The sequence below is a fragment of the Lipomyces chichibuensis genome, assembly GCF_038497645.1.
Source record: "Lipomyces chichibuensis strain CBS 12929 unplaced genomic scaffold V1513scaffold_12, whole genome shotgun sequence".
NCBI classification, from domain to species: domain Eukaryota; kingdom Fungi; phylum Ascomycota; class Lipomycetes; order Lipomycetales; family Lipomycetaceae; genus Lipomyces; species Lipomyces chichibuensis.
Window position 1 is genome coordinate 154,061 of NW_027117464.1, and position 23,328 is coordinate 177,388.

The window sequence follows — 23,328 nt, forward strand, 5'->3', positions numbered from 1 at the left end:
ACAACGAGATCTTAATCATAGAGGTGCAGCACAATTCGTAATTACAAACTAACTTCGTAAGCACAAAATAAAATTATATACAAATTCGAACACCGGAATGAAATTCATAAGCTATTGTGATTTGATTGGTACAAAAGCTACTAATTTAGAGACCCTCTTGCACAAAGTCATACACCAGTCTCTTCTCCACATCCTCATTCAAACTAGGGGCAGTGAAGTAAAGGCGAACGACATACTTCCGCTCAGTCTGTTTCTCATCAACCTGTACGTCGGCGAATCCAAAGGTCTGGTGCGACTCCCACTCCAGGCCATTGGGCTTCGACGGGTCGCCCCTGGCATAGGCGTAGAAAAGACCATCCTTGGCGCAGCTCTCGTCCCATCCCTGGCCCAAAAAAGGGTTAATCTCGGCAGCTTCTTCGATCGTGACGCGCTTGGATCTTGCGATAACCGGACCAAACACAACCGACAGCTTCTCTCGGAACTGGAAATCCAGAGTGCGCGGCTCGTCGGACTTGATGCCAGCGGGTAGGAGCTGGTCGATGTCGAGGTGCTCGACACTGTTATCATCCATGTAGAGGTGGATGTTCAGGCTCATGGGCGTGTATTTGAGTGCAGTGCGGACAGTCCATGAAATACCCTGCGCTTTGAGGACCTGGGCAGTTAGAACAAGGGGTTAGTGGTAACATATAACTTGATCGGGAAACAGTCACGAACCTCGTCAACAGATGACGACAAGTCCTTATTCTGCTTGAACGTTGCCGTCACATTCTTGGTAGTGATAGTGAGAGGGACCTCGGTGGTGGACATATTGGATCTGTACGAAGCTTGGAGAAGACAAAATATGAGAGCGCGACACTGTTATAAGAGGCACAGTACAGTGATCATATAAATATATATATATATATTATATATATTGTCGAGATCCCCCACGACCGAGCTTCGGCAACGACTTAAAAGATTCCTTGAGAGACCACCAGTCGACAACAAGTCCCGTGGAATGCGGGGGATTGTCATGGAGACCATCGCCGATGTTCGCGTGCTCGTGCCAATCCATTGCCAGTTGGTCCCAACGCATGTGATCTACCCTCGGCGGTTCTAATCGGCGAAGACATCTATAATTACAATTATTATTATTATTATTATTATTATTATTATTATTATCATTATTATTATTATTATTATTATTCACTTCTATGCTGTTAACAATATTGAAGCTCGGAAATACAGCGAAGCACCACGTGACATAATTACAGCAAGAAAAAATATAATGATAAAAACCCATACATATATCCAATCTAACTCCATGTGCTTTAATACATTTGAAAACCCAACCTGACATATGCTACAAACTATCTAATCACCGACGTTTAAAATGTGTCGAGTGTACAGTTTCAAGAACGGGACTCATCGAATCGTGCTGTGCGCCAAAAATGCAATACTATTGAATGGGAGTCCATCATCATCGATGTCGTTTGCTTGCCTGAAGACATACGTTAGTTTGGTCGGACCCAGTTGCTTGCACGATAACGTACCTATCTGGCGACAAAATCTTTATTCCCCGGATGTGCGTATCTTTGCCTGTCTGATGGTTTTGCAGCACACTCAAGCGGACGAGAAATGCCTTGAGAAACCCACTATAATGCCAAATTATTACAATGATTCCAAAACATTGCTCGCCAATCGGCCAACTCACTCTTTTCCAGCATGCGCAAGCGATATATCAATCCATCCTACCGGCTCTTCTAGCCCAAGCGACAATACCTCATGTAAATCATGATATCCAGATCCTGCAAATACCGCGATCTTTGAAGGTGTATACGATTCATCCCTACGATAGTCCAAGTACATCATAATCTTCGCGATCTCAACCCTCTTCGCGAAATGAATGTCGATGTGATGCGGTTGCGGTGCATCAGACTGCCAATATGAGTCCGTAGATTCAGATAGTAGTGCATGGACTCCAAATCCGGGTTTCCAGGTCGACAGTTTCCAGGTTGCTTGATTGCCAATGTCGCGTAGCGGGATCGCCGGTTGTTCAGAGGCGTGCGCTGTCGTGCCGTCGGTTCGCTCGCCACCTGAAGACTGGACCTCATCGCCTTCCTGTCCCTCTTCGACAACAGCGTCACTTGGTATCTGCTCCTCCACTTCGGAGGATGTAAGCATCTCAGAGTCCATGATCGCGTTGTTAGTGCTGATGCAATCGAAGGTTGACCGGCCCACCACACCTCAGTGGATGGCAGATATGAGCGATTTCAAGGAATCAAAGGGCTTTCTATCGATGGACAGGCGAGGGACACGGAATGCCGATGAATGATCCATGTTACAGGGTGCTATCAAATTACGCTGATGGTGGTCTAGGGTTATTCTGTTTACCCGTCGCCGTTGGGTCGCGTCCAATTCGGTTAAGCCCTCAAGAGTTGGCGTGCCGAACGTTTCGTTTCTAGGCACCAATCTCTCGCATCTCTATTACTACTTGACTGTTCACGTTTATTCTACAATAAACGACTGCTACTGTGTTCGTTACTGCAATATTGATTTCCCCTTACTATACACTGACATGCGTCACGCCACGCTGACTCGACATTATTCCCTTCCTCGCCTCAGCTACTTCGCAATCAACCGCTCACAGAAGACTTGATGCCGGAACGTGATCATTTCCTCAAACTCCGTATACTCCTCTATGGCGCTCAAGATTTCATTTCCCACATTCGAATCTGCGCCCTCAGTGAACAAGCTCATCGTCAACGCCTCACGCAAGGAGATCATATCCTCAGTACGGCCTGCTACTATCTTGCTGTATAAGGTGCGAAACGAAAAGAGAAGCGTGTCTGTCGTAGATATGTTTGATCTTATTGGTCCAGATGGAGCAGACAACCTTTCTTTAGAAGTTGCGTGACCGGTTGATTGTCGGAAATTTGAATTGACAAGGCTCTCTGATCGTTTCCTCTGAACTGAGGATGACGGAGCTAAGAAGAGATTTGATTTTGATATAGGTACGGCCGAGGCACTGAAAGAACGTTGGGAGACAATTGAATGATGTACCTGCCCTTTAGCTTTATCAGAATCAGCATGTGTAAGGTATCCGTAGCCAACATCCAATGGCAGGCATGGCGGAGGAAGACCATTCAGTTTAGAGTGCAGGTAACTGGTGAAAGAATGAGAGAATCGACTTTCTAGTTCGTAATAAATCTGAGGAGTTATTGATGGCTACGACAAGCATTAGTAGAAGTTCATTGATAGACCAAAGCATTTGATTTTTTTACCAAACTATTTAGTATTTGCGCATGATAAGCCTTGGAATAGTCATACCATGGCCGACCATTATTCTTAATAATATGATATGCTATTGTCCTAGAACATCATTAGCATCAAAAATACATCAGAGATCTCACGACTCATACCGAAAGGACGCTAAAATGTTCATCCAGACATGCTCCAAATACATCGGTGCTATCGTTGGTTTAACAGGCAGCATTAGACGGGCCATGATCCGCCTCCAGACATCGTCAACAATCCCAAAGAACCTCTGACAGGACCCATTTTGACAAACATTAACCGCGGCATGGTATGCGCGAATCAAAGCCATCAGCTCTAGATCATGCCATATTTCTCCTGGTGCTCCGAGGCTCATTCGCGGATCTTGGGATATGAGTGTAGTTGTACCATATGACAGAATGACGAGCGGATCAACATTTACGGTGAACAATGCTAGTCGGTCAGTAAATAATTTTATAGCTGGTGACGATATGGTGCTCGCTGTTGACTCATTTCGGCTGAAAGATCCGCTGTGTGGTGATATCGCCGGAGAAGGCGAATAATCCATCGACAGGTCAAGATTATTACTCATTTCGAATCTTTCGTGACTTTAAAACTGGGCTGCACAGACGAGAATCAACAGATATCAGCAAGGTGCAGATCAGCAACAAGTCAGCAATTAGCGTTGACGCCGTTCATCAAGGACTGGTCTCCGATTACAAGCTGAATGACACGCACACAGCCAGCTATTGTCTTTCAGCAAACAATACTTTGTTCATGCGGCAAGTGCGTCGAGCCATCGCGTGAGATAAACAGATAGCAGCATCGGCGTTGGTTGAGCCCCACTCTGCTACACAAGGGTCAGTAACATCCAGCGTTGTACCCAAGCACAAATGGCCATGACATACGCACGTGCACGACGCGTCACTAACGCGACTAGACAGTTAAATTTCCATTGCCAAATAGCCACGCTTAAAGACTGATACATAATGCTAGCAAATCGTTCAGTCCCGCGTAAATCTATGTTACAATTAATGAAACACCTGGTAGCCCAATTCCGTTAAGAAAACACCATCCACTCTTTATCCCCTCTAAACATATCCATTCTACCAATCTGCTGCTTTAATTCCGCATTTTCAGATTCCTCAACTATCGATAGCACCAATCGCTTCAAGCTCGGCCCGTCCCAACTTCGAGTCAAGTCTCCCGACTCGCGCAGCCAATATGGATCCAATGAACCTCGCAGTTGTTCCTGTATCTCTGCGAGCAAGACTAAACTTGCATCGGAATCAAGGATGTCCGTCATATCCGTAGCGCCATTATATCCAAGTCGTACCAAGTAAGGATATGTTTCTTCCCCACGCGGAATAAATTCAAGGGGTACGCTAGATGATTGTACAGGCCGGTACCTTTTCTGTCTCGCGTTTTTGTTGGATGATCGGAGACTGGGCGGATTCCTCCGCCAAGCACCACTATCCGGTTGTACCTCTTCCACATCGTCATTCAAATAGCCACTGTCAGCATGACCCAGGAACTGTTCCAAATTGGCCATTTTGAGGAAACACCGCTTTTTCGGAACTGTAGCCAGCCCCGAAATTGACTGCGGTCGAGCTTCTTTGACACGCTCTTGGACCTGTCGAGTAGGACTATTTTCAACAGCAGGTGACGAGGGCTGTGTCAGTGAGGTATTGGACGGTGAAAATACTGAAAACGGCAAATATTTCTTGATAGGCGAAGTCGTGGTGGTATCTGAAGAGAAGTTTCTGGCATTATTGCCCGAAAGAGGAGTCGCATATACTTCCCTGCAACGCTCCTTAGACGCAGGCCTCGCCGTCTCATCGTCGGGGCTGCATGCTACCACTAGAGCAGGGTCGGTCTCATTTCCTGGTGGAGTAATTCCAAGAGAACATGGTGTCAAATTCGGCCGATTGTGTCCTGAGTTCACATCTCCAGCGTCTGTCCTAGGTTTCTGAATTCGGTTCAGTTTGGCAATGACCCACGGATTATGAAGATTGATATCTTGTCGGTAGTCTTCTTCTTCTTCTTCCTCCTCCTCCTCTTCTTCCTCCGCATCATCATCATCATCTTCTCCTTTTTCTTTTTCTTCTTCTTCCTTATCCTCCTCTATCGCGCCATGGTTTAGCTCATATTCTCCTTCGATATCATTACCCTCGAATGTGTGAATGATGGGCCCGTGGTCGTGCGCGGTGTTCTTCTCATTACTGACAGAACTTGCTTCTGTTGGATTTTCATCTTCGACAAGATCGATTCCGCGATCTCCCTCCATGCTATGGATTCCAATATCGTCACCATTCCTATCCGGTCGGTAATTCAGCTGCGCGTCCCGTCGTATGTATGGCTCGAAATCGTCCACAACTTGGTCTATTTGTGAATCTCTTTCAGGTGGAAGGTGTCCGCAGGACTCAGGGAGTCCTTTAGGATAAACTCTTTCTAATAATTGAGCCCATTTTTCAAGTACGCCAGTCTCATCGTAAAACAAAACGTCATCTTTTGCAGGTTCTACATTGACATCATAACTAGATCGACCCGCTGGAGTGCATATATGACACAGGATCAGTTCGCGCGAAGATGAACGGAGATACTTCTTCGTGAGCTTCGATAGCTTTTTGGCAGTAGGAAGTGAAATGTTCAGTGGTCGTCCATCGACCGCATATACTACTTGCTTGAAATCTTTTTTTGAAGTCTTGGGTAATATCTCCGAGGTGTTATCGCACTTGGGCAGGACGGCCTCAATAGCCCACTCGTCATCAAACACTTCGCGAATAAATTCTGATTGGGAAACTGCATCCTTTCCTAAGCATACTCTAACACTCTGGACAAGTGTCTTTTGTCCAGTAAATACTGACGGTACGCTGATCGGGCGACGAACTTTGAATGTCAACCGGAGTCCTCTTCTTAACATCGCGACCACTCTGAGATAGCGGCTAATTGAAATCAGTGCTTTTTTTGACTCTTTGATATATGTAGCTTTCCTGACTGGAATTGACTGGAAAAGCGCGTAAGCTGTTACCGTAGTTCCCTGCGTCTGCGATACATTTCTAGAACTATTGCCTATTAGCCATGTTCCCCGCCAATAAATCTGTGCAATGGACGTACTCAAGCCTACTACCATCCTTGCTCACAGTCCATTTCTCGGCTACAACATCTCCTTTCGCACGAGTAGTAATTTCCAGTTTCCCCGCGATCTCCGCCAAACTCGCCAATGCCTCGCCACGAAATCCCAATGTCTCAATCTTGCAAGTCTGCAAGTCATCAAAACTCGCAATCTTGGACGTTGTGTGCCGTAAACACATTAAATCTCTATCTTCCCCATATGGAATACCAGATCCGTTATCGCGGACGCATAGATAGCTGACTGTCGTGTCGTCGATTTCCAAGGAGATGGAGGTTGCCCCGCCATCCAATGCGTTGTCAATGAGCTCCTTGATGATTGATTCCGGAGTCAGAAGTACTTGAGTAGATACCAACGTCCGTACTGTCGACTGTGGGAGTACCGCTATCGACATTGCCGCTAGACGTTTGACTGCCAGAATCGTTCCGTTACAAATTGTGTTTCCGTTAAACAGCGCGTGCTAGATTTAACCGACGCGTTTTTTCGAACCGGATTAGGGTTGTCAGGGACGCGTCAGTGTTTACAAGTGTCTCAATTTGCAACTGCAGCTCGTCTAAAATTATGATGGAAAACAAACATACTGATAATGACAGAATTTCCAACGAAACTCGGGTTATTTACATGATAATTGATTTCCAAATATAATTGAAAATATAATCTACAACCAGCAAGCAATTAATGCGAATATCTAAACTCTCTATTCTCAATATCAGTCAGGTCCATAAACTCGATATTCTCAATGTTTTCAGATACAATCTTGGCAATCTCCTTGTCACGTTTCGCATTCTCCCATAGCACCAACTGTCTCAGCCCGATTGCGAAGACTACAACAAGAGACATCGTAACAATTAGCGCGATCTTCGCGGGGTTGTATTTTGGTGCGTCATTGGACTTAAACATTTGAGGGCCGATGATGTTGCCGATACAGAATGCCACAAGAGTGAGTGCATTGCGCATGGTGCGCTTGGTGTAGCCGGCGGTGTTGGCAGCGCCCCACGAATAAATGATGGGTAACATTGCTGGGCAAAAATTGAGAAGGTATACGCCGAAAAGCTTGCCAACTTTGAGGTGCGCAGGGAGACCCAAAACAAGACCGGCTCCAACGACAGATGGCACAGTGATAATAGCGACGAAAAGGGCGCGTTCGCCGACAGCCGCGGCAAGGTAGGTTGCAAACACGGTCGCAACGATGGACACCGCGCCGGAAGGCATCTGGATGATGGTCGTTCGTTCGTTTGAGTAGCCGAATGTGCTGATAATAATGGACGAGAAGTTTGAGACAGCACCATTGTCGATCATGGCAAGGACAGTGATGAAGAATAATGGCCACGTGAGGATATCCTTGAACAGAAGCTCGCGGACATGTGACCACTTGAAGTTCTTGTTCTCAATACCAGTTTGGTTCTTGCGGACATGCTCGATGGAAAGGACCTTTTCACTGCGAGAAAGAAATCGGGCCGACATGGGATTGTCGGGAAGCAAGACGATGGTTGCAAGACCAATTAGAACGGTGAAACTGCCCTGCTCCATTTAGCGTTCATTCTTGTATAAAGTGCAACTGAGTACTTACCATGAATACGAAGAGAATCTGCCAGTTGGCAATCTTAGTGGAATTGACATGCTGGAATCCATAGGAGATTGCGGAGCCGACAATCTGGGCAACACCAATCTGCATGTACCACAGACCAGTACGACGCGACTGCTCAGGTTTAGTCCACCACATACCAGTGATCAGCACCAAAGCAGGAGCAACGCAAGCCTCAAATACGCCCAGCAGAACACGAATAACCATTAAAGGCGCGTAAGTGTTGCAGCCAGCGTGACAAGCGACAACAATACCCCAAAGGGTAACTTTGATACCCAAATACTTGCCAAGAGGAAATCGCTGCATCAGGTATGACGTGATAGGTTCTGACACAATGTAGCCAACATAAAAAATTGTTCCCAAGTTTGAATACTGGTTACTTGTCAGGTTCTTGCGGATACCCATAACGGCAGCATAATTGAGCAGGGTTTTGTCGAGATACTGAAGGAAATAAATTGTGCAGAGTATTGGCATCAGTCGGAGATCGATTTTCCGCCTTAGCTTGCGCTCGTCAACAGAAGAGGTATCAACACTGTCGTTCTTCGCGTCAATCAGGAACTGCAGCGCCATGTCAGGCTTAGTGGCTACAACAGCGCCGGCGACCGGAGCAGGGTAGGAAGCGGATCCAGCAGCCTCGCTGGACGTCTTCTCGTCGATAGATGACATATTGATATAGGAACCGAGAAGGGCGACTGTCTGTGAATGCTCTGCTGTTCTGTTGAGGAATGAGAAATTGGGCGACGCAAAGTATGTCTTTATAATGGTCCATTTTGCCAGTTGACATGCGAAGCTTATCAGAGTAGGGAGCCGAGCAGATTAGCGTGGAAGTGACGTCTGCAACGGACTTAACTGCTGCTCGCCTATACATGGTATGTGAGCGAGTACAGCTGCACAGAATAGACAGGAAAGTCGTGACTTAATTATTAGGATGCCGTGCATTGATAGCGCGGGCCCAAAATGTACTTTGACTTTATACTGAAAAGAACAGCGGATACTACTTGCCCAGCTAGTTTGAGTCATCTCATGAATACAAATTCAAAAATTGGACTTTGCTCATTAGTCGTGACAACCTTTTTCGCGGCGTGTCGTTCCACGACAACTACCAATGACGGTGTTCATTATTCCTTCATTGAGGGACGGTCGTCTGTTGCAACTGAATAGACAGGAATTATCAGTATCAAGTTATAGTGTAACTTCTCAACAGCTAATGAAATTGATCCATGGTAGCCCGGATAAAAGTCGGAGATTGTGGCGTGCAAGCCATTCGGCCCGCATAGACCAACAAGCTCATAAAAAGGACGCCGAAGGCGCAACTGGACCAACCTCATATTTCTAATTTAGGCTGTGTGATTGGTCCAAAGCATTAGTTAGATATAAATCTTCAATATGTGTCTATAATCTCCCTGTCGTAAGTAACGTCGCCGGCACACTTAAATCAAATCAGCAGTACGATAGGCGTATATGTACTAATACCTTTGCGTGACTCAAGTAGGGTAACTGATAACGGTCCAATTTTGATGGACTGGCTGCCTGCGAGCTAATATCAATAAAGCCTCTCAATTCTCTTGTAAGTTGATTTATACCATGAAACGAAACCGTCAAATTCCGTCATAGAGCATGCCTTGGTCCACAAAACGCAATCCAACGCCACACCTTAAACATTATGAGGCACATACTGGCTTGGCTTCAGCACAGGATTTGAGTCTAACTATTGTCCAATGGCAAGTCCCTGAATGGAATGGAGCCGGCTCACAGCCTGGTATCCCCATAGCATACGGTATGAAGGCTGGAGCAAATTGCATACGACGGAGGTGCTATGGGGATGTTTAAACGTGAAATTGGTGCACTAAAATTAAATAATGGCGTAGTATTGGTGTTATTGATTCCTACGTCAATGGTTGGCCGCATCGACCATGCTTTGGACTGGCACTTCGAATAGATCCAGTTGAAGCGTCTTCAGCGTAGCGCGGTTCATATTTCCACTCGGGAAATTATGCTGGAACTTTTGTAGGTGTCCCATAAAAAGGGACTAGCGCATCTGAATTGCATGAATATCCCATTTTATGAAATATAAACTTTGAACGTCACTTGTTGCGGATACGTAGTATCGGCAGTTTTGCACATATTCGTATTCGATTGGCTCTTGAAAAACACATAATATTCGATACTCGTATACGACAAATAGGGATTAGGTCGAATAATGTCGATCCCGAAAAGATATTTGTGTCCGCGCAGATATCCGCCAAAAATTCACGTGAAGTAAGCTGATGCTATTTAAATGAGTTAGTAGGCTTCTTATAGGAGCCCAGTGCTCTGCTCAGATAGGTTAGTACGTCATCATTTGGAAACCAACGAACTACTTCCTAATTCTCAATTCTTTGCAAATTCTTGTCTAACTTTTCAGAATCAGTCTCGCTAATATTCCCGATGTTAACTGTTGCCAATTCTTCGATTGTTTCTCATACTTTTCATGACATCTCCCTGCCACAGATATGAAGAGGGCATGGTTACAGTGGAGAGAATTGTTTAATATAGGAAGAAATCTACTGGCGCTGCGGAGGCATTCTATGAAGGCAGACAATGTTGATGTTGATGTCGATGTTGTTGATGGATGACATATACAGAATATCTTATCGGTGGGCAAATGATGCACTGAAAGACAGTGGAAATAGCGAAATTCAGGTGACGCAATGGGTGCTTGTGGAAACGAGCAGTGACATATCTGCAATTGCTTATTCGTTTTCTAAAAGATGGTCCGGATAGTAGAACCATATCGGGACTGATATGGATGACGTAGGCATTCTGTGCAAAGTGGTTCTGTGGTCGAGGCATTCCAGTTCAGTGAGCCCGTCGGCCCAATGGCATTATTATTTTGACATCAAAACTTAGCCATATTCAGTTAACTCTGCGGCTCCATTTAAAGTCTACCACACATTTAGAGTTTTAATATGGAGGTAGAATTTGGCTTTAGCCGAAGGTGGGAAAACTTGAGTTTGGCCGTAGGAACCGATCCAAAGAGTAACAATGACATCATCTTCGCTACTGCTGTGAATTCGCCCAGCAATCATCCACCAAAATGCCTGCCTCATGGCCCACTCCACTTTGTCAGTTTTGAATTCTCGCTTAATGAATAATGAATGCCACGGACAATGCAGGCAGTAGCACGCAGGACTTACGCGTCCTGCAACCCCTGTTTATCATTCATCGATCCCCGCAGGGCCCCAGGCTCGCAGCCGGCGGAAATGTGGTTTGCAATTGTAAAGAGTCCAGACTGCCTTACTAATTCCAAATAGAAGCGATAGGATGAATATCAAACATTGGCTCTAGCGCCTATCTATTACCCTCTGCTCCTGTGGCCTGCTGGTTCTGACTTACATTCTGCGTTCCTCAACCTGTTCAATAAATATGCTGCCTAATTCCACTCTACTATTCTCTACACACATCGCAATCGTCTCGAACGCACTATGTCCGACGACAATCAAACCGCATTTCCAGAGAAAGCTACCCTACATCCAATGTCTAGTCACAGCAATTCTTTGACCGCTTTGCCTCGTTCACCTGCGTCTTCCATGTCTCTCCATATCGATCCTGCGCTTCCGCGGCCGGCCATGTACGAGAAATGCGATATGTCGCAGGAGCTTGAATGCTATCAACACACATCCTACGATACCTTTCAGATCGACCGTTCTGACAAGAACCGCCCAGATGTTGGATTCAGGCGTATGTGTCACTGTCCGCCTTATTTGCTTTATGTCTACTAAAAACAGTCCAGCATGGCTTACTGTCCTTGCTGGCTTTTGTGGTCAGTTTTGTTCGTTCGGGTTCATGAACGTAGTTGGTATCTTCATTGCATATTATCAGCACAATCAGCTCGCTGGCCTCTCTCCGTCGACCATCTCATGGATCGGATCAATCCAGTCTTTCATGTTCTCGTTCTCTGGTCTTTTCTGCGGACGCATCTCTGACATGTATGGCCCAAGATCGGTCACAGCTGGCGGTTGTATTTTTATTACGGTGGGTATGCTCAGCATTGCCTTCTGCAAGGAATATTACCAGTTTATGCTTGCTCAGGGTATATGTGCCTCACTTGGTGCTGCGGGTTTATTCTATGGCACCACAGCTGCGATTTCAGGCTGGTTCTCAGCACGTCGAGGTCTCGCTTTTGGTGTTGCTGCGTCCGGTGCATCTATCGGTGGTATCTGTTTGTCGTTGATCTTTGAGAATCTTTCTCGCAAGTCGTTCCAGGCTGCGGTATACGCAATGGCGGCTGTTCTGTGTGTAATGTCCATCATCGCTACCATCGCGACATCATCTCGAATTCAACCAACTGGGAAGCAGCCCTATGGGTTTGTCAATTTCTACTTGCGACCGTTCTTAGAGCCAGTTTTTTCGATCTACACCGCCTCTATGTTCTTGATTTACCTTGGACTTTTTGTGCCTATGGCGTATTTTGCGTCGTCGGCCATTGCTGAAGGCATCTCACCTGCACACTCTTTCCAAATAATCGCGTACTTTAATGTCGGGTCATTCTTTGGTCGTGTCTTGCTCGGATTGCTCTCGGATAAGATGAACAAGTTCACATTATTTTCGACTATCACTCTTCTTTCCGGTCTTGTCTCTGCTCCATTTTGGTACTTTTCCCACTCAGAAGTCACCATCACTATCGTTGCTGTCGCCTATGGCTTCTTCACTGGGGGTATCTTAGCCATGTTCTCGACTTTGGTCGCTCAAATCTCTCCTGTTCAAGAGATCGGGACCCGCCTTGGTGCAGTTAATGGTACTATTGCATTCGCGACACTAGTGTCGCTGCCAATCGCTGGTGCCTTTGTTGGCACTGATGAAAACTATGACAATATGAAGATATACGCTGGAGTTGTCTTAATTGCCGGTGCGATTGTCGCTGCTACCGTCAATCTCAAGATTCCCAAGGATCAGCCACAGGAGAGTGAGTGAGGATGAAGTCATTTAAGAATATATATTGCCGTAGCCGTTGGTATACGACTTTACTGGGCGCTCATGATTTGCGATCTGCAACAGAAGTGGTGAGATCAGAGGATTCGAGATTCTGGACTACTTCGAGCCTGCTTGTGTTGTTGAGTTGTCCGTGATTTCAGATTTGAGATACATCCCTCCAAGATTACTGCCATCTGGTATCACGTTGATAGCTAGCGCTAGGTTTGTTAGATGTGGATGATATATGTCTTATTCACACGTCGTCATTTTTGAACTTGATTTTGTGATATTTTGGGGATTTCGACCTGCATTGTTGACGTCGTTGATAAATCTAACTTTGGCTTGATATAACCGGACGATAACATTAACAAACGTGCCCCTTGAAAATTCTGTTATTACTTTACTATATTTGTTTCGGTTCTGTTCAAGTTTTACAATAAAATAAAAAAAAATCAGATTGACCGTTTGAGTAATGACTATCTTCCAGATGTCGGCTTAAGACGTATGTGTCTTTATTGTTATCTACCTGTCTAGCTTGGCTTGTTGTAAGAAGTACAGTGGTATTTCTCTTTCGCTTTCGTCATTCTTGATTTCGTCAGAGAAACTGAGATTCTAGAGTGGATTATCCTGCTAAAGCTATCTTTGATCACGAGCGCCTGCGTTGGTAGTGTTGGCTTCTGTAGTATATTGAAATTCAATAAGTTACCAACTCTGTACTTGGAAATAAGCTGGAGTGTCTCAATTCTGAGTTTCGGATAGTCGCCAAGTTGCTTGAATTAATGACAATTCTAGAAATCGGTTAAGCAGTTTAGTGTGAATAATCAAGTCATAAAAATGCGGCCAAACCTCAGCAAAAACAAGTCTGTCGTTCGGCTGGTATATAGAAGTTCTGGCCAAGCCGCGATGCACCTTTAATGCAAGATTGCATAATTGCGTCGATGACGCAGTTGCGATGAGCTACCCCACCTACCAACTTGTGCATTATGGATTGAAGCAGGTAAGCATCAAGGATCTTGACAATGAGGACTGGAGACACTAAGCCCATCTAGTAAAGAAATTTGTCCAGATGCATAAGAAATAAGTTTAGCATAGGCAATCCAGAAACTTTCTGGGAGATCTCTCATATATTTTATATTTAAAGACTCTTAATCCCCTTCGCTACTAGCAACCAAGCTCAATTCTACCCCAACAATATGTCCTCAAGTGACCTTCCAGTCTGCGTTACATGCGGTGCACAGTTTGGCATACTAACGCCTCCAACTACATGTCCTATTTGCGACGATCCGCGACAATATGTCCCCGCAGCGGGGCAGTCATGGACGACGCTACGCAAACTCCGCGAGTCCGACCAATATAAGAATGAAATCATGCAGGACCCAGAAGACCCCGATATGTACAGCATTTTCACAGTCCCGCAGATTGCGATAGGTCAGCGTGCGATGCTGGTGAAGTCATCGGAAGGCAAAAACATCCTCTGGGATTGCATCACTTTTATCGACGACGATACCATCGAACGTGTCAAGGCATTGGGCGGGATCAGTGCAATTGTGATCTCCCATCCTCACTTTTACTCTAGTCATGTTGAATGGGCCCAAGCATTTAACTGCCCTGTGTATCTTGCTGCAGTGGACAAGGAATGGGTCATGCGACTGGAACCTAGTGTCCAGCATTTCTTTGATGACAAGAACCTGAAGCTTGCTGTGGATGTGGAAGTCGTGAAAGTCGGTGGACACTTCCCGGGTTCTCTTGTGCTTGCTTGGAAGGACATGCATTTGCTGGTAGCAGACTCGATTGCGGTGGTTTTCAGTGGTCTCGGCGATCGTGTGCGGCTACCAGGAACTACCAGCTTCACGTTCATGTGGAGCTATCCAAATATGGTAAGGCTTAATAATTATGTATGGAAAGGGTATCACTAATGTCAACTAGATTCCTCTAGATCCCGACTCAATTCTTGGTATCTGGAATGCCATCAAAGACTTGGAGTTTGACAGGGTTCATTCAGGCTGGTGGGGTCGTGTCGTCATGCCGAGGGCAAAAGAGAGGGTATTAGAGAGCGCAAAGATCATTGTGCGTGCCATGGGGTACACTCAACACGCCATGCTTGATGTCGCTTTGTAAAGTAAGATGTCAAATTTTCGTAGCAGTTAGGTAGGCTGTATATAGTCAGTAATATGCAGAACGATTACTACGAGCGAGAACGTAATATAGTATGCATGAAAATTTCCCAACGTACACCGTAATATATGCTAACTTGTACTTAGCCATGCGCCAAGCAATAAGGTTATTAAAATACATTATGATCTCCCATCTTCATCTTCAGCCAGTAGCTTCTTTACAAATTCTTCCTCGTCCTGACCCTCTTGCTCTTCTCCCGCAGCCCACACTGCCCTTGCGTACGCCATCCATGCCTGTAAGCTTAATCCGAGAGTACCGGGATCGATTTGATTGTCAGCAATAACATATTGTAAGCTTTGCAGCAATCTGTCTTGATGACTACGTCGTAAGGCGAGATCTCTGCGCCGAATGTCAAGATATGCCTCTGTCAGTCCACCGGGTGGCGCACCCGATGCTTTCAGCACTGTTGGTACAGGTATTTGAGATGCACTTCTGTTCGACAGACCCGATGAGGGCGAGGTCAATTCAACCGGTTGCAATGGACTAGCCGTGCGATAAATAGGTTCTTGTATGGCCGTCGCTCCGAGATCCATCGGCGCAGCAATTTCTTGATGCACCATGGAAGCAGACCGAGCCCGAGTAGGCGACGCTGTTGACTGCATAGTACTGACCTCAACAACATTGCTACTTGGCTCTAGAGGCAATGTAACAATTTCTGCAGATTGAACGAGGGATAATTGCGAGCTCATCGTGTCCTTACTCGCCACATCGAGCCTAGAGCGTTTAGTCATAGGTCTTTCGTCCACGTCAGACGGTGGAGTAGGGTCCTGGATCGAACCCCTCCGTATAGTCTGGTCAGGTACAACCTCCCCTGTAGATTGACTTGCAGATTCTAACACAGGCTGCACAATATCTTTCGTCCTATTTGTCGACGAGGGAACCGTTGGATTCGCAACTGAGGTTTGCTGAGGTAGATCCTGAGCTCTGGCGTCAATTGAAGACTTATTGTCTTGAACGACTTCTCCGCGGGTTTTGGCCACAGAGGATTGCGCATATCGCTGAAAGTAATCCAGTAATCTGTCAACAACATTTTTACTCAGGAGAGGCCCACCTCTCAGAAATTTTTGTCGCGTGCTAATATCCAGATCCCACCAATATGGAGGAGCAGTCCCAGCAACACTAGATCTCCATTTTTCGTACTCGTTCACTTGTCGCGCAGATTTCATACAATCATAAAATATCCGTCTTAATTCCTTCTTTCCTAAGTTGACGATCTCCTGCGGACGTCCATGCCCGTTGCCGAGACGCGCGAACACGGTCAGGACGTGCTGCCAGAAATCGGAACTGGATTCACCCGGTTGGAGTGTTGCTCGCGCTTGCAGGACCGCGGTTATAAGAAAGTGGAAATCGGCGGATATCCAATTAGTCAATGACGACACGAGTTGCCCACTGCTTGCCGGTGCTGCAGTAGCCATGGTCGAATGGCGACATAAAGACCATTGACAATATTAGACAACTTGGATCACAGCAAAGTACGAAATATAATTGTCTTTCTTGCTAGGGATAATTGTCTTTCTTGCTAGGACCCGTGAACAATCTTGTAGATGTTCGTTTTGTAGGCAGGCTGCAGGTCTGTGTGCCACCCCTATTTGTGTTTGACAACTCACAGATATAGTTAGTGTCTATCTATTTGAGGAATAGCGCCAAATTCTCCAAATTTAAAATTCAAATGAAGCCAGCTGTAAAAATGTAAGGAACAATAGTTACCTATTTTTTCATTAGTCCTCAAACTAAGTGACATTTGCACTGCTTTACAGTTGGCTTCAATAATTAAGCTGCGCTAAGCTAATGTTGCAAATCATGGACCGCTTCGTCTCTCCCACATTGTAATCCCAATGCTCAAACAACTCAACTCGAAACTTTGCGATGCTTACATTTTCTGGTAAACCGCAACAACACGGCGATGCAGCACATATAATAGCCAATATCATTGATACTACTTAGCGAGGCATGTCGGCTCCCTCAGCTCTTCCGTTGAGCGGTGAATCGCGCCAAACCCCCGGAGTCTACCTCTCAGCAGTCAACATTGGCAAACACACGGTGCCTGTCCCCGCAACAATCACGAATGATCCCAAAGTTACAGAGCAAACCTGTAAATGGCATACCACATCGCCAGATGAGGAGTTAGTTGTCACGGACCATTTTGTGATGTGGTACGAGAGCGGCGAGTTGCGGAGGAAGTTCGGGTTCCCGAACGACACTGTCACTCACGCGTTGTTTACACATTTCGAGGACCCGTCCCCGCGGTCGCTGGACGATTTTGCAGCTTCCACAGCAACTGATGGTGCTAGAAGGAAGTCTGGGAAACTGTATGGCTTATTGAAAGATAGTGGGTTATCAGCCAAGGGTAAACAAGCAGACAGAAAGCGAGCAATCGTCATTTTCCTGACCGAATTTGCTCATATTTTTTTCCTTAGCGGCGCGCGTTACGTCGTCAAGGTTCCTTTTGCAGTGAAAAGAGTCTTCGCCACAGATAGAGGATTAGTGCTGGAGAGAGATTCTACTGCAGATGGAGGATCACAAACGTCAAGGCCACGGCTAGATCTGGATCAGTTAGATCTGTTGGCGCCTAGCACGCCGGCCCTACCACGATTTTTCTCGCTGGTGGATCCCATGGCAGAGTTGGGATTGGTAATAAAATCGTCTACAAGAAATACGACTGTAGACTCATTTTCCGCCGTCGGAGCTTCGTTCTCACAATTTGAGGAACTTGTTGTCTTGTCGGAACGGACGCCAAAAGGTGCGCAGCAAGCATTACTGGCCGCTACATTCGATTCATCAACCAAAATGATTAATATTTATCAGTTCCGGTACTTGAACACAGATGGAAATGCGCCCACGCGCCGTCGCACCATGTCTCGGCGTCGCTCGTCAATGCTACATTCTATGACAGAGGACACGTCTACTGCGCCTGACATGTCACCCATGGAAAACCGACGTGCGTCGACATCTCGGACGGACATTTCGCTTACAATTGACCGAATGGGCGGTGCGGGGGTGGAAGCGTCAGAAATGATGGGCAGCTTGTCCGGAATTTCCGGACCAGTGAACATACCGTTTTTGTCATGGTGGTACGATGTCGAAAGCCTAAAGAGGGAGGTAGAGTTTTCTCACATCGAGTCTTTTGCTTTCAGTAGCACCAGAAGTGATTTTAAATGCTTTCATCTCGTCGACTTTGAGAGAAAAAGCCAAGCACTAGGATTTGTTAATAAAGATGAATGCTATGTCATAATCTTTTTGTTTAGCTTGGAGGGTAAGCACCTGAGATTTGAGGATTCCATAAAGATCCCGGCCCGGGACGCTGTTAATATGTCCGGTGACGAGGACGATGGCCTGCGGCACCCTTTTGCACTACTATTACTTCCAGATGGGGCAATGCGACTGTATGATCCTTTCCTGCGAATGTACTCCCCTCAACTACAAATCACGGAAAATGTCACAGAGCTGGTCCACGGGATGGCAAATCAAGTATCATTACGCCTAGCCGACGGTTCTCTCACCCGCATTGAAGTTGTCCTGTCACCGAGGATAAGGTCAATTAGGCAATCGTTGCAAGTCGTCAATTCAATGCTCGACCCTATCCACCAGGTATTGCTTGGTTTCAAGTTTTCCGCTACTTTATATCGACAGAGTGCATCGCAATCGTTGCATCAATCGGTTAATGAGTGGGACGCCTTCGTGATCGCAGTGCTGGCTGCTTGGATCGGGCCGGGTCTCACCGCGCCGGGTCAAAGTGACGACTCAATATATTCCAATGTGTATGACAAATTTCTTATGGAGGACACTCTCGAGAATCATGGCAGCCGATACCTCACAGACTCAGAAGCCTGGTTTGGATTATTGTCGGTGGAGCGCGGACCTCGAAAATGGCCATTTGCAAAGCATGCGGAGCTAGCTATCGCATTAGCTAATGATTTTAATACGTCTGCCAACGGAAACAGCAATTGGGCGCGAAATCGAGTCGTAGTGACTTGCGCACTGCATTTGTTGGCTGAAGAGCTGAAGCTGGATGTCGCAGCGGCCGAGGCAAAAGGGAAATTAGATATGCTGCTGGGACAACTGGTGAGATGGCTTGGATGGAGTGAGCAGTGGAAAGAGGCATATACGTGTTGGAATATGTTGTACGATGAAGGTAAGATTTGGTTATTGCCGTAGTTTCTCGTCAACTAACATTTCGTACAGTCCCAAGGTTTGCTTCCCCAGAGATACTATCTAGTCCGCCGAATATATTTGCGATACTCTACGATGCTTTAGTATCACCGCTTGGATTTATAAAACCGGTGATGCCTACATTATTCGACATTGTCCAGCACCGTGCAGCGCAATCCCCAGTGTCAAAAAAACATCTCATCTCCCTTCTCCCGAAGTCTAAATTTGTGCTTGAAATATGCACAATCCTTGTTACCTCTCCCAAGACATCAGTATACCGAAACATTATCGAGCATTTGCTGCAATCATTTCCAAATCGAAATACCAAACCCCCGCAAAGTAATGGACGTGCGCTGATGAACGAGATTGAGCGGTTTCCAGAATGTATAGTGGTCGTGTTCAAAGAAGCTGTAATTTGGTGTCAGGAACATACACCAACTGAGTGGGGTGTTGACGCATTGGAGCTTATAGGAAGACGAGATTTGAAAAAGTTGGTGGAATTGGGGAATCATGGTTCTGACATTGAGATCAGTCGGCACTTGGTAAGTTATTAATATCTGATTACGGGTAGGCCTCAGCAAGATCAACGACTGACTTTTTGATAGCCAGCAAGAGACAAGCCTAGGGAAATATCACAGATCGTCCAGTCGGTGCTTACGGAAGCAGATAGCCTGGGACCATGGGATGGTGTTTCGGAGCTTGATCGAGCCACCGTATCCAAACTGATTTTCCGAGAGGATCGACGGATGCAGGAAGTCCAGAAGTTGCTGCAAACAACTCGGATGCAGTCAGGCAAATTTGAATACAGTCAACTTTCATCATCGTTCAATGAAGCAGATATGCATACAGCTCAGCAGGAACTGGCTAGAATGATTGGTACGCGAACGCTTGCAGTTCCTGTTGGGCGCGGTGCATTTCTGTATTCCGCTAGGATCCCTTTGTTGACCGAAAAGTATCCAATCCCGAAAATGAACTTCAATATTGTGATGAAGCCTAGTATGGCCACCATTACAGTTGACAAGCACCTAATGAGCGAGGCCAATATATCTTGGGGACTTTTTCACAACGGAGTTGCTAGTGGGCTGAGTGTTTCCAAAGACGCGAAGGAAATCACTGGATCGTGGATTGTTTTCAATAAGCCGCAGGAGCTCTCGTCTCAGCACGCAGGATTTCTACTTGGCCTTGGATTGAATGGTCACTTGACAAATCTTGCTGAGTGGCATATTTACAATTATCTCCGTCCTAAGCATGCGTTAACTTCGATCGCACTACTACTGGGAATGTCAGTTTCATATCTTGGCACATTGAATCCGAAGATGACGAAAGTGCTTTCTGTACACGTTGTCGCATTACTGCCAGCCGGATCTGCAGATCTCAACATTTCCGGACCTATGCAGACCGCGGGCATAATGGGAGTCGGACTACTTTACTATGGCTCTCACCATCGTCGTATGAGTGAGATTTTAATAGCGGAGATCGATCAGTTCAATGCTTCTGGCATTGGATTTGGTGGACGAAAACTAACTGGGCGAAATTTGAATAGAAATGCGTCCGGCGGTGCGGATGGTGCTGCTGGACCCGGCTGTGCGGCTGAGGGAGCTGAACTGCTTCGTGATGAGGGATATCTCCTTGCAGCTGGATTTGCTCTCGGTTTGATTAACATTGGCTGTGGGTCAGACGTTGCAAGTCTCAGTGACCTACATCTCATGGAGCGATTACTAGCAATTAGCACCGGCAATACTGGTAATAACAGCGTTATGGGGATTGGCGGGGTCGCTGGAGGTGGGGTCGCTGGAGGAGCGTCTGCGCAGAAGCATCATCTTCTTGACAAGAGCGCAGCCGGATGCATAATTGCGCTGCTACTGATCTACCTCAAGACAGAGGATGTTGCTGTTGCCGAGAAAGTCGATGTTCCGGAGACAGAGATGTTGTTCGAGTACGTCCGTCCGGACCTTTTACTCCTCCGAACACTTGCAAGCCGGCTCATCATGTGGTCCACTGTCGGCAAGACTCGTGAGTGGATTTCGTCATCCATTCGGGAATTTTTGCGACCGAGAGCGGATCTAAGAGACGTAATCGTTCTTGACAGCGATGACCTGCCATTGCTCAATATTGTCTGTGGGTTATGTTTTGCGATCGGCGTCAAATACGCCGGCAGAGCTGACCCTGATGCAAAGGCAACGTTGTTATATTACCTCGATCAATATATCCGTTTGTGTTCTCTTCCCGCAGGTACACATGACCAACGCATGACGAAAGCAACTGCGCGAACCTGTCAGAATGTCTTAGCGCTTTCTTGCGCCGTTGTTATGGCCGGAACAGGCGACCTTGATGTGCTCAGAAGGTTGCGTCGGCTGCACGGAACGGTGGAACCGACGGTGCCGTACGGAAGCCACCTCGCTACACATCTTGCTCTTGGCATCCTGTTTGTTGGAGGCGGCGAATATAGTTTAGACACATCGTCGCCAATGCCAACACCTGCAGTTGACTCAGATGGCCTGTCATCTGCCGAGCCAAATACGCACAAATCGTCGAAAGATCCAAGCCATTTGGCGATCGCTGGTCTTGTGATTGCACTGTATCCACAGTTTCCGAATGACGTACTCGACAATCAAGTACATTTGCAAGCTTTTCGGCATTTCTGGACTTTGGCCTGTCAAAACCGGTGTGTAGTTGTTCGCGATATTGAGACCATGCGACCCGTCGTCATGCCAGTCACGATTGGCTATAAAATGAACGAGGCGACGACAGTCAAGACAATGGAGCTTACTGCTCCATGCTTGTTGCCTCCTTTGTCGACTCTTGTCTGGCTAAGGACGTCATCTCCAGATCACTGGCCTGTCGTGCTAGATTTGCAAAATAATGAAGCACATGCACGTGCGCTCCGCGAGACTCTGACTGTCTACACGGAAGACCGGCACGGGGGCTATCAGCGCCGAAGTTCCGATGGGTCGGTTCCGTTCGGAGGATTGTTACGCAGTCTCGGACCGCCTGGTAATTCTAGCGAAGAAATGGACAAAGTATATGCAGAGGGCGGTAGTTCGGCCTCGATGACATCAGTGTCGTCGTCAATCCAGAAATTGTTGAACGCGCCATTACTGCATGAGATGGATAGAGCCGAGAAAGCTATGATCGTCCCAGTAGATGGTAAGCTTTGAGTTTCATCAATATGGGTTAGATATGACTGCGATTATTAATGAGATAATAGTGCATGCCCGACGACCGCAGATTCAGTCGACGAGTGCGGATATCACCAATACGTTGGCAAGGATTATAGAGGCCCCAGGTAGCGCGGATGATTTGTGGAATGTTCGGGTCGCGATTCATGGACTTCCACAGTGGGCAGCTGGAGAGTCAGCGTCGAATGTGATGTCGCTGGCGGAGGCTGAGTCGTCTCAGCAAGGCAAGTCATTGGTATTTATGCCTCTGGAGACAGTGGAAAGACTCAAGGTCGGCGTCTGGAGAATGCGGCAAGCTGTCGGCGACCATTACTCTCGTGGATCAAACGATAACTTTACCACGGCGTGATTTAGTGGGAAAGCTGTAGAGAGAGTTGGGTCTGAGCATTTGTGTTGTGCTTAATGACATTCGGGTTCTGCGGAGTGTGGCAATGCAGGAAGTAGTCTCGTAGTGTACATATTAGTTAGGGACATCGTAAAGAAGTAGCGTATGCAGTTCTGTATATATGTTTTTCAGGTTTGCTATTGTATATTATTAGATATGTTTTTATGACGACGATTGATGAACTTGCAACCGCTGCAAATTGGCATGTTCTTAGGTTACTATACGTTCAGGTCTATTCAGGTACTGTACAAAATATTTCGATATTTAAGTAATACCAACAGTTGTGGTGATAGGTCTGTCAGCCCTATTTAGCACTGCTTACGCGGCTAGCTGTAATGCAGGTGTATCCCTCTGGATGGTTTAATTTGTTATTTGAGAGTTCAGACTAGAGTAGTTTATTCTTGAGGTCAATGTCGATACAATTGATGACTACGTCATCGCATGTTTCCAGTATATTTTGCGTTTAGAATACTGCGCTGCCCAAGTACAAAAGATATTTGGATGTCTTGACTTA

At 46.4% G+C, this 23,328-nt stretch overlaps 9 protein-coding genes across 9 annotated transcripts; 3 read left to right on the plus strand and 6 right to left on the minus strand.

The window, feature by feature from the left end:
* Positions 1 to 145: 145 nt before the first annotated feature.
* V1513DRAFT_431126 (uncharacterized protein) lies at positions 146 to 807 on the minus strand (the record flags this gene model as incomplete). The annotated part of the gene is made up of 2 exons (XM_066896374.1): positions 146 to 652; positions 715 to 807. The coding sequence occupies 2 exons, from the start codon at positions 805 to 807 to the stop codon at positions 146 to 148; spliced, it is 600 nt and encodes a 199-aa protein (XP_066754022.1).
* Positions 808 to 1,158: 351 nt separating this feature from the next.
* Positions 1,159 to 2,326, minus strand: V1513DRAFT_443230 (anaphase-promoting complex, subunit 10-domain-containing protein). The gene is made up of 3 exons (XM_066897779.1): positions 1,694 to 2,326; positions 1,533 to 1,634; positions 1,159 to 1,480 (listed from the first exon to the last, which is right to left on the minus strand). The coding sequence occupies exons 1-3, from the start codon at positions 2,173 to 2,175 to the stop codon at positions 1,405 to 1,407; spliced, it is 660 nt and encodes a 219-aa protein (XP_066754023.1). The 5' UTR covers positions 2,176 to 2,326; the 3' UTR covers positions 1,159 to 1,404.
* Positions 2,327 to 2,387: 61 nt separating this feature from the next.
* On the minus strand, positions 2,388 to 4,081 carry V1513DRAFT_40711 (uncharacterized protein). Its single transcript, XM_066895646.1, has 3 exons — positions 3,402 to 4,081; positions 3,264 to 3,351; positions 2,388 to 3,207 (listed from the first exon to the last, which is right to left on the minus strand). The coding sequence occupies exons 1-3, from the start codon at positions 3,845 to 3,847 to the stop codon at positions 2,605 to 2,607; spliced, it is 1,137 nt and encodes a 378-aa protein (XP_066754024.1). The 5' UTR covers positions 3,848 to 4,081; the 3' UTR covers positions 2,388 to 2,604.
* V1513DRAFT_40710 (uncharacterized protein) lies at positions 4,082 to 6,837 on the minus strand. Its single transcript, XM_066895645.1, has 2 exons — positions 6,373 to 6,837; positions 4,082 to 6,320 (listed from the first exon to the last, which is right to left on the minus strand). The coding sequence occupies exons 1-2, from the start codon at positions 6,780 to 6,782 to the stop codon at positions 4,316 to 4,318; spliced, it is 2,415 nt and encodes an 804-aa protein (XP_066754025.1). The 5' UTR covers positions 6,783 to 6,837; the 3' UTR covers positions 4,082 to 4,315.
* Positions 6,838 to 7,063: 226 nt separating this feature from the next.
* Positions 7,064 to 8,543, minus strand: V1513DRAFT_458147 (major facilitator superfamily domain-containing protein; the record flags this gene model as incomplete). The annotated part of the gene is made up of 2 exons (XM_066899674.1): positions 7,064 to 7,909; positions 7,959 to 8,543. 2 exons carry the CDS (start codon positions 8,541 to 8,543, stop codon positions 7,064 to 7,066), a joined length of 1,431 nt encoding a protein of 476 aa, XP_066754026.1.
* Positions 8,544 to 11,437: 2,894 nt separating this feature from the next.
* On the plus strand, positions 11,438 to 12,926 carry V1513DRAFT_378355 (major facilitator superfamily domain-containing protein; the record flags this gene model as incomplete). The annotated part of the gene is made up of 2 exons (XM_066894977.1): positions 11,438 to 11,693; positions 11,746 to 12,926. The coding sequence occupies 2 exons, from the start codon at positions 11,438 to 11,440 to the stop codon at positions 12,924 to 12,926; spliced, it is 1,437 nt and encodes a 478-aa protein (XP_066754027.1).
* An 842-nt stretch (positions 12,927 to 13,768) lies between these two features.
* V1513DRAFT_443247 (beta-lactamase-like protein) lies at positions 13,769 to 15,203 on the plus strand. Its single transcript, XM_066897780.1, has 3 exons — positions 13,769 to 13,923; positions 13,976 to 14,803; positions 14,853 to 15,203. Exons 2-3 carry the CDS (start codon positions 14,120 to 14,122, stop codon positions 15,042 to 15,044), a joined length of 876 nt encoding a protein of 291 aa, XP_066754028.1. The 5' UTR covers positions 13,769 to 13,923; positions 13,976 to 14,119; the 3' UTR covers positions 15,045 to 15,203.
* Positions 15,134 to 16,961, minus strand: V1513DRAFT_443248 (uncharacterized protein). The gene is made up of 2 exons (XM_066897781.1): positions 16,809 to 16,961; positions 15,134 to 16,703 (listed from the first exon to the last, which is right to left on the minus strand). Exon 2 carries the CDS (start codon positions 16,514 to 16,516, stop codon positions 15,221 to 15,223), a length of 1,296 nt encoding a protein of 431 aa, XP_066754029.1. The 5' UTR covers positions 16,517 to 16,703; positions 16,809 to 16,961; the 3' UTR covers positions 15,134 to 15,220.
* A 90-nt stretch (positions 16,962 to 17,051) lies between these two features.
* V1513DRAFT_468733 (uncharacterized protein) lies at positions 17,052 to 22,913 on the plus strand (the record flags this gene model as incomplete). Its single annotated transcript, XM_066900127.1, has 4 exons — positions 17,052 to 19,233; positions 19,284 to 19,792; positions 19,856 to 22,397; positions 22,459 to 22,913. The coding sequence occupies 4 exons, from the start codon at positions 17,052 to 17,054 to the stop codon at positions 22,776 to 22,778; spliced, it is 5,553 nt and encodes a 1,850-aa protein (XP_066754030.1). The 3' UTR covers positions 22,779 to 22,913.
* Between the last annotated feature and the right edge of the window lie 415 nt (positions 22,914 to 23,328).

Bases quoted from the DNA above. Each gene is read 5' to 3' on its own strand.
- V1513DRAFT_443230 (XM_066897779.1), bottom strand. From the start codon at position 2,175: ATGGACTCTGAGATGCTTACATCCTCCGAAGTGGAGGAGCAGATACCA. The intron at 1,635-1,693 runs GTGAGTTGGCCG...TTGGCATTATAG, and splicing joins CTTGCGCATGCTGGAAAAGA to TGGGTTTCTCAAGGCATTTC. The intron at 1,481-1,532 runs GTACGTTATCGT...GTATGTCTTCAG, and splicing joins AAGATTTTGTCGCCAGATAG to GCAAGCAAACGACATCGATG.
- V1513DRAFT_40711 (XM_066895646.1), bottom strand. From the start codon at position 3,847: ATGAGTAATAATCTTGACCTGTCGATGGATTATTCGCCTTCTCCGGCG. The intron at 3,352-3,401 runs GTATGAGTCGTG...ATGATGTTCTAG, and splicing joins AACATTTTAGCGTCCTTTCG to GACAATAGCATATCATATTA. The intron at 3,208-3,263 runs GTAAAAAAATCA...TGCTTGTCGTAG, and splicing joins CGCAAATACTAAATAGTTTG to CCATCAATAACTCCTCAGAT.
- V1513DRAFT_40710 (XM_066895645.1), bottom strand. From the start codon at position 6,782: ATGTCGATAGCGGTACTCCCACAGTCGACAGTACGGACGTTGGTATCT. The intron at 6,321-6,372 runs GTACGTCCATTG...AATAGGCAATAG, and splicing joins AAGGATGGTAGTAGGCTTGA to TTCTAGAAATGTATCGCAGA.
- V1513DRAFT_443247 (XM_066897780.1), top strand. From the start codon at position 14,120: ATGTCCTCAAGTGACCTTCCAGTCTGCGTTACATGCGGTGCACAGTTT. The intron at 14,804-14,852 runs GTAAGGCTTAAT...AATGTCAACTAG, and splicing joins TGTGGAGCTATCCAAATATG to ATTCCTCTAGATCCCGACTC.
- V1513DRAFT_443248 (XM_066897781.1), bottom strand. From the start codon at position 16,516: ATGGCTACTGCAGCACCGGCAAGCAGTGGGCAACTCGTGTCGTCATTG.